A 14,748-nucleotide genomic window follows, 5' to 3' on the forward strand; every position below is an offset into this window, starting at 1 on the left:
TAAAATGGGGATTTAGTGCCTCTTATAGGATTGTTGCGAGGACCCGGAAATCACCAAGGTGAAAAGTCTGGCATCTGAAGTATTCCATGCGCAGTGGTGACTGAGAGAGCAGAGAGCGTAGGACACAAACGAGGTCTAAATTAGAGCCAGAGAGACAAGCGGTGGGGACAGGGGCCCCTAGAGTGTCGAGGTGGAGCTGAGAGGTCTGGAGCTTGAGGGAGCGTTCTAGAGATTTCCACAGACGGGAGGAGGAGAGGAGTGTGTCCAGACGCCAGAGGCAGGAAGGACTTCCCTGTCCTCCATGTCAGGGGCAAGGAGCTGCTCTTAGAACAAGTGCCTGGCTCAGAGCCCATGCGACAGGCTGCGTCACATCTCTGTGACCTTGAGCAAGTGACTTGGCCCAGGACCCTCAGTCTCCGCGTTCCGAAAATGGGCCCAACAGTCCTGGCAGCTCAAGGACGTGGCCTCGCTCAGCGCTGGACTCACGGCACCTGCTTTTCTCGTTGCCAAACTTGCCTCCTCACCCTACCTGTTAAGCTCTCGAAGGAAAGACAGACTGACACCAAGTCCCCGCCTGGGCTGGGTACCGCCGCCGATTTCTTCGTGTCCAATTTGGTCCCTCACCCCTAGGCACCCCCTCCAGCCTGTGACAGGTCATTATTTCAGATCCACATGCAGTTAAGCTCCCTCTGAACTCAGGGCCCCATCTCGCGTTTCTCGGCATGGGACAGTGAGGGGGGGCATTCAAGTTCAAGGTGAAAGGCAGGCTGAGTGCTGGGATGGGCGTCCTCGGCCGCCACCCTCTGAGAGCCTGGGTTTGCTCCTCAGTACAGTTTCCTTTAGTTCTTGGGAAAGGACTGCCCAGGGCTCCACAGACAAGACGGGAGGAGGAGACACTCATGGGTGACGTGGCTCTGCCAGGCCCTGCCAGGGGCCAGCAGCACCTGGCACCCTCAGCCCCGCCATCGCCCCTGCAACATGACCGGCCGGGTCCTCAACCTGAAGGCACCCCGCTTTCCTCCATCTCTCAGCCAGGCCCCACCTCTCTCGCCAGGACACGGGCTGGGAGGAGGCCTCCTAGGAGGCCCTGTGTCTGAAGGGCCCGGAGCTCAGACAGCTTACACCAGCCAAGGGGGCGGACGGGTTTACTCCACTTTCATTCTCCTTGTGCATGAGCGTCCAGGGTGAGGGGGGAGGGGTGCCCCCCTTTCCTTTGTCCACTTTCTCTCTTTTGCTTTGAATCTTTTTCTCCTTCTTCCTTTTCTGTGCCTTTTACCTTTTTTGAGATCTATCTTTACTTCCCTCCCTCTCGCTTTCTCCCTCCCTCCCTCCCCTCCCTGTCTTCTTTCATTGTTTCTTTTGTCTTCCTTTCTCCCTACCCGTGTATCCCGCCGCCATGCTGCCTTGAGCGCTGCTCTGTGAGCTCTGGGGAAGTCAGGGCTGCCCACAGCCCCCTGCACATGGGCCTCCCGAGGGTGAGGGGGCTGTGCTGATGGTCGCTCAGCCCCTCGCCTGCGCTGGCTGCAGCGTCTCCGTCACTGACCCGCCGTCTGCTCCGTCCTCAGAGGTGGCCGACGGCCTGTGCTGCGTGCTGACCACACCCTGCCTCACCCAGAGCGCCGCTGCCCCGGCCGTGAGGGCCGCCGACTCGCCCGTCACCCTGCGCCAGAAGACCCTGGACTGGAGGAAGATGTCCAGGTGAGGGTCAGGGTGTCCGTCTGTGTGTGAGCCCCCGTCCTGCGTGTGAGCCTGGCACATGAACACCATGGCCAGCTATAGCCAGCCCTGCGGGAACCTGACGGTGGGCACACTGAGCAGGCACACCCATGGAACCCCGCTGCCCCCCGGGAGGCAGATCCAGCCTCGGGCCTCACACAGTGGGGGCCACAACCCTAGCGACTCCCTGGCAGGGCCCCAGCCCCCCAGTTCTGCAAACATTTCCTGAGCCCCATTCAGTGTGAGCAGAACATTTTCTAGCAGAAAGATACCACCTTCCCTTTCCTAATTGTCAGGATCCCAGAGAGGATCACACAAAGAACTCTTGTATCATTTAATATTCGTTTAAACTCCCTCAGGAAGTTTAAACACACCAGCAAAATCCTAAAGTGGCATAGTTTTTTTGTGTTTTTTTTTTTAAGGGAAAAGCATTTCCCACTGATCTGCTTTGAGTGTCTGCTATTGTATTTTAGGGGTATGTGTAGTTGGAGATTGATTGGTGCGTTGCCTTATTAACTAAATACTGATCCAGACATCCCATTGGGACAAAAAAAAAAAAAAAAAGAATCAGAAGTCAGAGTTGACTGGGAGATAAATAAAACTGCTCTTTCTTGTAAATATCATAAAAATACTCATTAAAATTTACAGTTTGCAGAGACATTTTAGCCATTGAAGGAAATGGTGGTTCAGAGAGGTTCAGTGACTTATCTAAGGCCACACAGCGGCAAATATAGGAAGCAGAATTAGAATGATAAGCTAGAGAAATGCTAACAGGGCCTTTTTCCTTCCTCTTATTCTCTTTTCCTCATCCCTCTCTTTTCCCGCCCTCTGTCCCCTTTGCTCCCACGCACAGGCTGCAGGAGGACCCCGAGGGCGGGGAGAACCCACTGGGCGTGGACGAGTCCCTCTTCAGCTACGGCCTGCGGGAGAGCATCGCCTCCTACCTGTCCCTGGCGGGCGACAGCGGCGCGCCCCTGGACCGCAAGAAGAAGAGCATCTCCCTGCTGTACAGCGGGAGCAAGAGGAAGAGCGCCTTCTTCTCCTCGTCGCCGCCCTACTTCGAGGACTAGCCCAGGGCGGACGGGCAGCCGCACGGGGTGCCCAGCGGGAACAGGCTCTGGACTGTCACCTGGGGTCCAGCCGAGAGGCTCGGTCGCCTGGTCCCCGGGAACCTCGCGTCTTCCAGATGCCACGAGAAGCTGCCTGAGCTCACGCACCCACCTCCTCTGTCCACATGGTGACGCAAGGCCCCTCCCTGGCGTCGGGCCAGTCCTGGACGTCAGCGGACGTCGACTCGCGACACGATGGCGCCCTGCCTCGGAAGAGCCAGCTTGTATGTTGGGTGCTCATCGTGTTTGCGGGAAAGACAGCCACTCTCTCCCAGGAAAGGGCGCAGGGCCCACCCCCAACAGCCTGCCCTCTGAGCTCACAGAACGTCTAAGGAGAAGCGCCTGGGAAGGAATCCGGCCAACAGCCGTGTCCTGGGCACAGGTCCGGGTTTGCACACTGGTCCCCTGCTCGGCACCTTCTCAGCCATGGACAGAGGCCTCGGTACACACGCACCTCTTCTCGCTGAGCAGCTCAGGGACGCTGATCGCTCACCGTCCTAAGTAGCCCGGAAGCTCTCTCTGCCCCTCGGGTCCCAAAGCCGCACGTGCGGCGGTCCCATGGCCTCCCGCCTCTGCAGGGGCGAGGCCCAGGGGAGAGGGAGGCTGCGGAGAGGGGGGGTGTGGTGCGGGACGGACTGCGCGAGCTTCCACCACATCCCCTCTGCAGCTTCGCAGCCAGAGTCCCCACATTCACGCACCCACACTCCCTCCTGACTGCGAAGAGGCTCCGTGTCCTCCCCTACGAAAGGCGCCCGGAAAAATAAAAAGGGACAGCTGAGCCCCAGGCCCCAGCAGAGGTCCACGGTGTGGACAGCGAGGAAGTGTGTAAACGAAGATCGTGACGGTGGGTGTGAAGGCAGACATCAGCGCCTGGCTCTGCGTGGGACAGGGGTCAGGTGGGGTGACCCGGAGACCTTCAGAGAGAGGGCGTGGCTGGACGGAGGAGGTCAGAATGGTCGGACCTGGATAAGTTCTAGAGCATTCATTTCTCAGTATTTTATTCTACGAAGGGTCTGGCACACACACACACACGAATAAAAGTGCTGGGCCCCGGGAATGAGGGGGTGAGAGGGGCTCAGTTCTGTCTCCATCATTGAAAGAGATTAGAGAGCCACAGCCAAGGCCTCGCGAGGAGAAGCCTGGGCCCCAGCCGCCCACGGCCCCTGCCCCTGCCAGGAGGGGCTGCCGGGAGCCAGGCCTCCTTTCCCTGCTGGGCAGGGGTCAGGGGAGGGGCGGAGCCTGTGCCAGGGTATCTCTCGCTGCCCGATATGAGCATCTGTCTGTCCGCCATGCGCATTCCGCATGTCTGAGGTCACTGTGCTTGCCGCACGTGTCGACACGTTTACAAGCTTTTCTGTATCAGCAGAGCCCAGGCTGTTTATACCCGAAGACATCTGGGGTTTCCCCTGCCCCCAAAAGGCTTCAAAGGGGCCGGCCGAGCCTGGGAAGTGACTGCAGCCAGTGCACGCTGCCGCCGACATAAGGCAGGGCCGCCGCCCGCCAGATGTCTGCACGGGGTCTCATGTGTTCTTTTCCGTTGTGACTCACATGGTTGGAGCGTGTGGGGAGGACGCGAGGGATTTCTAAGTGGGAAGCATTACATTTTGCTAAATCATGTATTTATTCCTGATTAAAATAAACCTAATGCGTATTTAACCCCCTGGATGGAGGGAGAGTTTCCTGGGTGAGCTGGGCGTGGGGTGGGGGTGGGGGTGCAGTTCGTTCAGAAGCTGCCCTGGGTCCCAAATGCTCAACTCAACGTGCAACTGGACAGAGATGGAGACAAGAAACAGGCCTCGCCGGCCGGCCGCTCAGCGTCCGGAGGGCGGCCTCCAGCACACACGATTGTGTGACTTTGATGGTGTCCCCTCACACTTGAGGGTGAGGACAGAAAAACGTCCTGGCCATTGTTACGAAAACCCTGTCTCACCTGGACAACCTCCCCCGACCTTCCCCCGGCCCCCATATTACTTGTGGTACCTCTGCCGTTTGTTCTCCCACGAATTTCCTTCTACAGATATTTTGGGCACCTACCAAATTCCAGGCACTGCTCGGGGCTGGGGCTGGGGCGGGAAACGCAGAGACCCCTGCTGTCATATACACAGACCTCCCCCTGCAGAAAGCACCAGCCTGGGGGGGTCAGGGAAGACACAGGAGGAAGGCAGCAAGCATCTGAGGCAGGACAGAGGCCTCGCACTGCTACAGGGGAGAGTTCCCACCACGCGGGTCTTCCTGTCTTAGGAGCGGGGAGAGCTGTGAGCCCTGTTGCGGCCGAGCCCTGGATGGGGGGTGACCCTCCGGATGGAGAAGCAGGCCTGCTGATCACGAGCAGTGATGCAGAGACCTAGGGGGAGCCTGGCATTTTAAAAAATATATATTTTTATTGATTTCAGAGAGGAAGGGAGAGGGAGAGAGAGATAGAAACATCAATGATGAGAGTGAATCATGGATCGGCTGCCTCTGCACACCCACACTGGGGATCGAGCCCGCAACCCGGGCATGTGCCCTGACCGGGAATCGAACTGTGACCTCCTGGTTCAAAGGTTGACGCTCAACCACCGAGCCACACCGACCGGGCAAGCCTGGCATTTTCTAGGAACAGGGAAACCAGGGAGCCCAGAGCAGGGGCTCGGGTGGGAATGGAGAGGCAACGAGACAGGAAACTTCTGCTCGAGGCCAAGTCGTGAGGCCTGGCATTCACACCGGGAACGCGGAATCGGGGCGACGGAAATATCGTCTGCGTCCCGAGCATCACAGCCCAGAGGGCAGGACCTCCTGTCTTCCCTGAGAGCCGGCCAGGGTGTCAGTCACCAAATGCAGGTGGGCAACATGCCACCCCTCCTCCTCCGACCCGGCCCCGGCTGAGGAGATACCCCAGGCCTGCTTCTGTCTGCAGTTGCCTCCTCTGGGCATCGACTGGGGGAAACTGAGGTTTCCCGAGTGCTACGGTGTGCAGGGCGTCTGCAAACCTACTGCTGACAGCGCCCCAGCCCCGGGAGGCAGGATGAGCCATGCCCAGTCTATCTCTGAGGAACATGGTTACAGGGCTCACCCAAGGCCAGGAGCTGCGCTCGTCCCACCCTAAACCTGGCCTCTCTGTCTTACACATTGACACCCCAGGAGTCCCAAGTCCCTGCAGCAGTAGCCTCATCAAATGGGAAACACAGGCTTGGGCTGTCGGTTCGAATCCCTACCCCAGCTCCTTCTTTGCTGCGTGTTCTTTAGCAGGTCACTAAACATCTCTGAGCCGTGGATGTCTGATCTCTAAACAGCTATTGAAAAAACACACCCCTTGTGAATGCATGTGAGGAGTCTCCGAGATAATACTCTGAGAGTTCTCCATGGCCCCAAAGACACCAAACGAATGACCCTGCTAGTAGTTCTCACAGGAGTCTGTCTCGCCTGCTGGGGCAACACTTCTGGCCCTGAGATTTGCAGAAAGACGAGATTTTAATCAGGAATGTGTCGCCAGCTTGCCTTCGTCCCCCAAGCATCTGCCAGTAACGAAGGCGTTGAAGAACTGCTAGCAGAGAGCAGTATTTCGGTCCCCTGGATCCCGCACAGCCTCACACCCCAAAGGCTGCTGGGAGGAGCTGTAAAAGCCGCTCGAAAACGACGGAAACAGATGGCGGGTTTATTTTTACACGCGCTCCCATTTGTGAGAACAGATTCGCTTCAGAAATTCCCCAACACCCAAACTCTCCAGAATTTTCAAGAAGTCTGCCTTCTGCGCCTACAAGAAGGTGTTGGGGTGTCTTCTGGGTCCCACTGAGTGTCTGGTTTCTGAGGGGGCCCTGGGGAAATACCTTCAGGATCAACTCAGAGTCAGGGGGTCTGTTTTCAGCCCCAGGGATCGAGAGACGTTTTGGGCTCAGACCTCCCTCCGCAGGGACACAATCCCTACGGAGGGACAGACTGAAGAAAGCCCCGCACCAAAGGAGAAGAAACACAAGGGGGAGGGGAGGAGGAAAACGGGCCATCCTGTGGGTCCCCCTTCACCCGCTCATCCCTGCCCAGATGCTGACTATGCAGAAGGTACTGTAAGACCAGCTGTGCTGGGTGCTCAACCGTGGAGAGCCAGGCACGCCAGGCCCCTGCCCCCCGGGGCCTACAGTCTTGGGAGGGAGACAGATGGGGCAGCAGGAGCAGCTGGTGGGAATCCTGATAAATGCTGTGGGGAAGCGCAGGCAGCACAGCCATGGGAAGGGTCTGACTCGGAGCTGCCGAGTCCGGGAGGGTCCCTGAGGGTGAATAGGGCAGCCGGGAGCAGGAGGGCAGGACCAAGTCTCACACAGGACAGGGCCTGCAGGGGCAGGATGGGCCGTGGAGTCTGTCCTGAACATGCAGGCGAGGGATGAATTGGCGGTGGCACAGCTTCCTGTGGGGGATGGTGACGATGCTGCCCTAGCCTCAGGGAGGCCCAAACCACGCCACCCCTGCCCTCCTCATGATCAAGGCCCTGGTCCCAGGAAGGCGAGGCAGAGCGGGAGTGGCCCACGGCCTCAGCATGGCTAGCAGGTCCGTGGCACTGGCCTCAACGGTCTCCCTCTTTCCTTAACTGTGTTACTTCATCGTCTCCTCATTGCTTCTCTGCCCCAGGGTTGTCCCTCTGGTTCACCCTCCCCCACCTCTAAATGACGTCTCCTAAAAGGAAGCAATTTCCCACCTGCTCGAAGTGCTTTTTAAAAAATATATACATATATATATATTGATTTCAGAGAGGAAGGGAGAGGAAGGGAGAGGGAGAGAGAGAGAGAAACATCAATGATGAGTGAGAACCATTGATCGGCTGCCTGCTGCACACCCCACACTGGGGACTGAGCCCAAAACCCGGGTGTGTGCCCTGACCGGGAATCAAACCGTGACCTCCTGGGTCATAGGTCGAGGCTCAATCACTGAGCCAGGCTGGCCGGGCTCAAAGCTCTTTGAAGGTGCAGCGTGCTCACAGCAGCACTGTGCACAACAGCCAAAGGTGCGCCCTGATGTCCATCGATGGACGATGAACAAAACGTGGTGCACGCACAGTGGAATAGGACTCAGCCTTGGAAAGGGGTGAACTTCTGCTAGAGGCTACAGCATGGACCATGGAAGAACCCTGCAGACATGCTAAGTGAGAGAGCCAGACACCAGAGGGCACATCTTGTGTGGTCCCACCAGTAGGAGGTACCTAGCCAGGCAACGTCACAGAGAAGAAGGTGGAGGGAAGCCAGGTTCTATTAGGTACAGAGTTTCTGCTTGGGATGAGAGCTCTGGAAACGATCCATGGTAATGATTGCATAATCTTGTACATGTGCTTAGTGCCACTGAATTGCACACTTAAAAGTGGTTAAAATGGTCAACCAGACCCAATGAAAGACACAAACACACAACACCATTCCATGGCGATGGCTGCCACATGCTCAGGGTGGGCCCAAGGTGTTCAGTGCAGTCTGGCTGCTCTCTGCCTCCCAACCCTATCCCACTGCCCAGGAGGGCCCTATCCCCTTGAGGCACTGCCGGCCTGCAGATTGAGGAAGAGTCCAGCATCCCCTTGGTGCCTGGACTCTGCCGGCACAGCCCCACACAGCCCCACACAGCCCCACACAGCCCCACACAACCCCACACAGTCCCACACAATCCCACACAGCCCCACACAGCCCCACACAGCCCCACACAGCCCCACACAGCCCCACACAGCCCCACACAGCCCCACACAACCCCACACAACCCCACACAGTCCCACACAATCCCACACAGTCCCACACAGTCCCACACAGTCCCACACAGCCCCACACAGCCCCACACAGCCCACATAGCCCCACACAGTCCCACACAATCCCACACAGTCCCACACAGTCCCACACAGCCCCACACAGCCCCACACAGTCCCCCACAGCCCCACACAGCCCCACAAAGTCCCACACAATCCCACACAATCCCTCACAGTCCCTCAGAGCCCCTCGCAGTCCCACGCAGTCCCCAGACTTCCTCTCTCCTGAGAAGCATTCTCCACCACCCCCTCCTTCTCCTGCTCTTGGCTGGGGCTTCTCTCTGAGCCGCCTGAAGACCCTCTCTAAATATCTGCTTTAACTATCTGCTCTCGCCCCACAGCAACCTCCAAGCTTCCTGAGAACCAGGGCATGAATTATTCAGCACGGAGTCTCTAGCACCTGTCACAGCACCTGGCACCTCACCTGCCAAAGGCTGGACACGCAGTACAATTAGAGGCTAATCAATGACAGAATAGTTTTCAGGCCTCATGGTCAACCAGGTTATTACTTCCATCATGATTATTGTCATCATCATCAATATATCATAATCATAATTGTAGCATCACATTATCACCATCATTACTATCATCATCATCATAATCACCACCATCATCACCACCATCATCATCAATACATCATAATCATAATTGTAGCATCACATTATCACCATCATTACTATCATCATCATCATCACCACCATCATCACCACCATCATCATCATCATCACCATCATCATCAATATATCATAATCATAATTGTAGCATCAGATTATCACCATCATTACTATCATCATCATCATCACCATCATCACCATCATCACCACCATCATCACCATCATCACCATCATCACCACCATCATCACCATCATCATCATCACCACCATCATCACCATCATCACCATCACCACCATCATCACCATCATCATCATCCCCTAGCAGGCGCTCAGACCGCGTAGCAGAATCATGAGCGCTGAGTTCTATTCTTTGCCTTCATTCCACAACCAACAGCTCGGATGGTCAGGCCTTTGGAGCCCCGTGCCTGCCTGTGCTGCTGACCCAGCTCCTGCCACTCCTTGAATAGCCACGTGGACAAGCCCCCGGGTCCCCTACTGTCCTCACCCCCAGGTAAGGGAGCATCACTGAGGCGGAAGGGCTTAGAGTCACGCATCACCCAACACTGTCCCACAGTGAAATGCCACCAGAATGGAATCTCAGGGTGGAGGAGGGACGGGACGAGGGCTGCGGAAGAAACCAGACAGCTTCCGGGGATATTCTAAATTCAAACCCAGACAGGATCAGGGAACCTGCATTGGGAAGCAGACTAGAGTTCTCTTGGTTTGATTTCTCTCCTGTTTGGGGGGTGCTGCCAGGTGTCATTGGCATAGAGTTGGCTAAACTGTACCCCCATCATCATGTGTCTCCACCAGAGGCCTTCTCATCCCACATCCCAGCCCTGTGGTGTCTGTGGACAAGGGAGGGAATGCAGAGCTCAGACCAGTAAACCCCAGCAAGGCATTCGCAGGAAGTAGAACACGCCCGTCGGAACTATGAGCACCTGAGATGTGAGTGGCCAGCCGTCAGGGAGCCCTCAGCACCGGCTCCCATGTGCATGAGAGACGGCCCTGAGCAGAACACACACTCAGAACACGGATACAGGGACCAAGCAATGGAAGCAGCGGGCCTCAGAGCCAGAGAGGACCCCTCACCTGACCGCACCTGCAGCCAGGTGGACACCGAGCGGCCACTCACCATCAGCACGGCTCTCCGGAAGAGTCTGGAACCTCCAGCTCCGGCGGCAAGAAGGTGGATGCTGGCCACGTCGGCTCCGCCACGGTCGGCTCCCATGGTCACCCGCCGCGGGTCCCCGCCAAACGCTGTGATGTGGGTCTGCACCCAGGTCAGAGCCGCCGCCTGGTCCAGCAGCCCCCAGTTGCCACTCACCGCGCCGGCCCCTTCAGAGAGAGGAGAGCCTTTTACCTTTTGTGATTTTGCAGCTGGAACTTCATTACCCTGGTGCCGTCCAGGCCAGGCACCCGGTGCCTCTGGGGGACCTGACTTCTGTCCCCACAGGTTGGGACTTGGTCACTGTGAGGCCGATGGGAAGAGCATGGGCTCCGGCCTCAGAGCCATCCGGCGCCTCTGGGCTCAGGAATCAGCAGTGCCCACCAATGCCAGCAACTCACCAGCGCTCAGGAAGCCGAAGATGCCCACTCGGTAGCCAGCAGTGACCACGATGAGGTGGCCAGTAGCAGCCAGGAAGGAGCCATCCAGGGCGAGGCTCCTGTCGTCGGCCCCGGCCTCCATGTTGTGGAAGAACAGCAGTACGGACGCATTGGGGGCCTGTGGGATGGGAGATATATCATCAATATATCAATGATCATTATGATATATTGATGATTATGATATATTTTCCCCACTGGAGCCTGGTGAGGACTCCTCTCCCATGAAGGTGCCAGATTCTGAGCCTGCACAAACTCTCCCCGTCAACTCTGCCCTGTAGGCCCACGCAGCCCCATGTGATGGATGGAAATGTGTCCCCCAGAACTCACATGTTGAAGCCCTCACCCCTAGACCTCAGAAGGTGACTATTTATAGATGGGTTCTGTGAGGAGGTAATCAGCCAGCCTGGCCAGTGTGGCTCAATGGTTGAGCATCGACCTATGAACCAGGAGGTCACTGTTTGATTCCTGGTCACAGTCAGGGCACATGCCCGGGTTGCGGGCTTGGTCCACAGTGCTGGGCTGATCAATGATTCTCATCACTGATGTTTCTATCTTTCTCTCCCTCTCCTTTCCTCTCTGAAATCAACAAAAAGAGGTAATTAGCCAGTGCACCCTCATCCAATATGACTGGTGTCCTTACAAAAAGAGGACATTAGGACACACATCCACCAAGAGAAGACCACATGGACACACAGAGGGGAGATGACCATCTACATGCCAAGGAGAGAAGTCTCCAGGGAACATACCCTGCCAACACCTTGATCTTGGACTCCAGGCCTTTACAATCATGAAATGATAAATTTCTGTTGTTTAAGCCTCCACATTTGTGGTACTTTTATCAGAGCAACCCAAGCAAACTAATAAACCCCATTTCATGGATTAGGAAACTGAGGGTCACAAAAAATGAAGACACTTTGCCCACAGTGCAAAGTGAGCACGTGGCCCCAGTGGCAGCTGGTAGTGGACTTGGAGCCATGCAGTCACCCAACACCTCAGTTCTGGCCACTAGTTTACTCCTGAAGAATGTTCTGGGTCCTTGGTGAGCCCTTTCCGTGCAGCCATGCTAACTGGAACCTCCCATCTTGGTGAGGCAGAGCTTAACTCAGACAGCCAGGCACTGTGTGCCCAGGATTTTATTCATTCAGTCCTCACCCAGCTCTGTGAGGTGGCATGTCATTATTATTCCCATTTTACAGATGAGGCAGTAGAGGCTTGGAGGTGTTAGGTGGCTTGTCTAAGGTCACACATCAGCTACAAGGCAGCAGAACTGGGCTTTGAACTTAGGCTGACCCTTTTATATGAGCCTATAATGCTCCATCTGGGGGGGTCTGACACCCCACCCCAGGCCAGGAGATAGGCCAGGCTCCGGGGTGCCCATGCCATCCAGGTACTGTGATTCCCCACTCCCTGTGCCATGGGCTCCGACACGCAGATGGCCTCCTCACCGCCAGCAAGCCCTGACGGGACCTGCCTATGTACGTGGGTGCTGTGCTGAGTGCCCCATCCACGAGACCTTTCATGTGTCTGGTGGCCTTGTTACAGAGTTCACTCAGACCAGCCGGCTGCCATCACACCTCCAAAGTGCAGCTGGCTCCCATGGCTAGTGGGCTAGGGGACCAGGAAGTGGTGACATGGTCACATGTGCCAGGAGATGAGTCAACATGGGCCACCAGGAACTCATGTTTCCCGAAGTTCCTCAGTTCCTTTTTCTCTCTCTCTCGCGTGCTCTGACCTTTGCTCCCAAACAGGAAGCTCCAAGACTGAACCTCAGGTTCAGAGCCACCACTCAGGCGAACGCGGGCTTCCAACCGGGGCATAACCAGAGTCAGGGCCAGAGCCCTGCTCCCCCTCCAGCACGGCCTGAGACCCGCCTTTCCACGGACGGCTCCGAAGAGATGGCCGAGGGGTCCCTCCAGAGGTCCTCCCGAGAGAGGTCATTTCCTCGTGGGCACACTAACTTGGATGTGGGTTCCCCTTCCCCATCCTGTGCCCCCTCAACCCTTCATCACTGGCCCTGCCCCACCTGCGCAGTCACACCCTCCCTCCTGCACGGCCTGATGGGAGGGCACCACCTGGCCACCACCTCACTCCCCCTGTCACTTGCCGCTTCCTCCTGTGCTGTATTTTGCTTCCATATTTATTTGTCGTTCAGTTGTTGTTTAATATTTCTTTGCTTATTTATTTCTGCCCCTTCCCACTAAAGTATAGGGTGTCCCAAAATTCACCCAAGATTTGCGATTCAATTCAATTGCAAATCTTGCGTGAATTTTGGGATACCCTATATAACCCCTTCCCCAAGCAGCTGCTGGGTCTTGTTCATAACTGTGTCTCCCCCAGGAGAGTCCCCGCCCGTCACGGGCCCGTGTGAATAGTCCCAGAGCACGGCACGGGGTAAGCGCGCACTGTCCCGTGTGCACGAGGGGAGAGGATGTGGCGAGGAGCAGGCGCAGCCGTGTAGGAGCCGGGAGGACCCTGAGCTCGCTCTCAGCCGTTCAGGCCCAGTGAGGATGGCGCTGGGGGCATAACCCAAGTGGAGATGAGGGGACGGTGCTGGAAGCTGTGGGGACTGGGGGTTGCCAATGGGCAGCTTTCAGGGCAAACCCAGCAAGGGCTCAGACTCACCACGTTCTGAGGGACAAACACGTTGAGATACAAGCAGTCCTCGCTGACCCCGGACGGTGTGGGCATCCTGACCCCTGGCTGCCAGCAGCGGGCCCTGCAGATACAGACCGTCTGACTTCCAGGAGAATCAACTGCGGGGACTTGCCCATGTCCCTTCCAGCCCACCACCAGTGGCCAGAGCCCTCTGCCCGCCAGCTCTGCAGCATTTCGGCGGCAATCAGGTCACGGGACCACTGCATGGAGCCGAGCACAGCGGCCCTCCATCCCCAAATGGACTTCATAGGAGCAACGCCATGTTCAGTGGCTGATGTTGGGGAGGGGTTACCTGTTAGAGCACCTAACACCACCTTATCTACACACCCCCAGCCCCACGCACCACTCAGGCCCACATGCACCATCCTGCCATCAGTCTGACGCTGATGGATTAGAAGACAGAATGCTATTGCGCTCAACCCTTACCGCGGCTTGGTGGCAGCCCAGGACCCGGTCCAGTCGGAGGGCTCCGGTGCCCGGAAGCGGCCCTCTGCCAGGGGCGGGGCAGCATAGGGCACTCCCAGGAACTGGTCCACTTGCTTCCACGAAGTGCCCACCTGGATGGCCTGGGACCTGCCCAGCAGCTGGCCGTGGGGGGCGATGGTCACAGAAGGTGCAGATGTCCCAAAGCCGAGCAGAGGGGTGTCTGTGGGGATGGGGAGCGGGGAGGAGGGGGAAGAGAGCAGTGGGTGCTCTATTCACGGAAATATTCGGACATGCTTGAGAAACAAACGCTGCTTTTTGCACTTTAAAAATGTCAGTAACTCCTTCAGACCCCATGGGCTTACATGTAGGGAAGTCTATGCTCAGGTGAGTAAGAGAAATAAGAGCAAAGACAGCTGGTCTTTCCCAGGCACTCAGCCAACAGATTGCAGCTCTGACAGAGTGCAGCTCTAACCCTTCTCTCCCGGGGTCATCTCAATGGCTCCTCCCAAGAGGCTAACGTGCCCACAGCCCCTTACTCAGCAACCTGGGCCAGGCGTGCACTGCAATTCAAAACTGCCTGGCCTTTTTAAAGAACCAAGGGACACAGTCAAGCAATGGGCAGTCTCCCTAGGGGGGTCTGGAGCAGAGCCTGTCCTCAAACACAAGTATTTCTGCGATAAAAAGCAGGGATGGCTCCTACTAAGAGCAATGAGTAAAGAATGTAATTCCTTCAGTCACAAAATCCAGCTCAGATTTTGCCACCAAATGAGTTTGCTGCAAACTTACAAAAAAATGTGTGTTCTAACTTGTAGAACTTTCAGATTTCAGAACTGCAGCCAAGGACCGGGGGCCATGTGTGCATTTCAGTGGT

General features: G+C 56.7%; 2 protein-coding genes across 4 annotated transcripts in view; one reads left to right on the plus strand and one right to left on the minus strand.

Annotated features, from left to right (window-relative positions):
* The window catches only part of SLA (Src like adaptor), a 28,634-nt gene extending 24,151 nt beyond the window's left edge, over window positions 1-4,483 (plus strand). For all 3 annotated transcript variants that reach the window (XM_081111235.1, XM_081111236.1, XM_081111234.1), the window contains 2 exons: window positions 1,566-1,698; window positions 2,570-4,483. In XM_081111235.1, coding sequence (XP_080967361.1) covers window positions 1,566-1,698; window positions 2,570-2,786 — 350 coding nt within the window. In that variant the 3' untranslated portion in view covers window positions 2,787-4,483. The remainder of the gene's footprint in view (window positions 1-1,565; window positions 1,699-2,569) is intronic.
* The window catches only part of TG (thyroglobulin), a gene marked incomplete at its 5' end in the record, with an annotated part of 153,179 nt that overhangs the window by 53,892 nt on the left and 84,539 nt on the right, over window positions 1-14,748 (minus strand). Inside the window, 4 exons of the mRNA XM_081111085.1 lie at window positions 10,324-10,526; window positions 10,758-10,914; window positions 13,419-13,512; window positions 13,878-14,097. Of these exons, the coding sequence (XP_080967211.1) occupies window positions 10,324-10,526; window positions 10,758-10,914; window positions 13,419-13,512; window positions 13,878-14,097 (674 nt within the window). The remainder of the gene's footprint in view (window positions 1-10,323; window positions 10,527-10,757; window positions 10,915-13,418; window positions 13,513-13,877; window positions 14,098-14,748) is intronic.

The sequence above is a fragment of the Myotis nattereri genome (genome assembly GCF_964212035.1).
Source record: "Myotis nattereri genome assembly, chromosome: 17".
NCBI classification, from domain to species: Eukaryota; Metazoa; Chordata; class Mammalia; order Chiroptera; family Vespertilionidae; genus Myotis; species Myotis nattereri.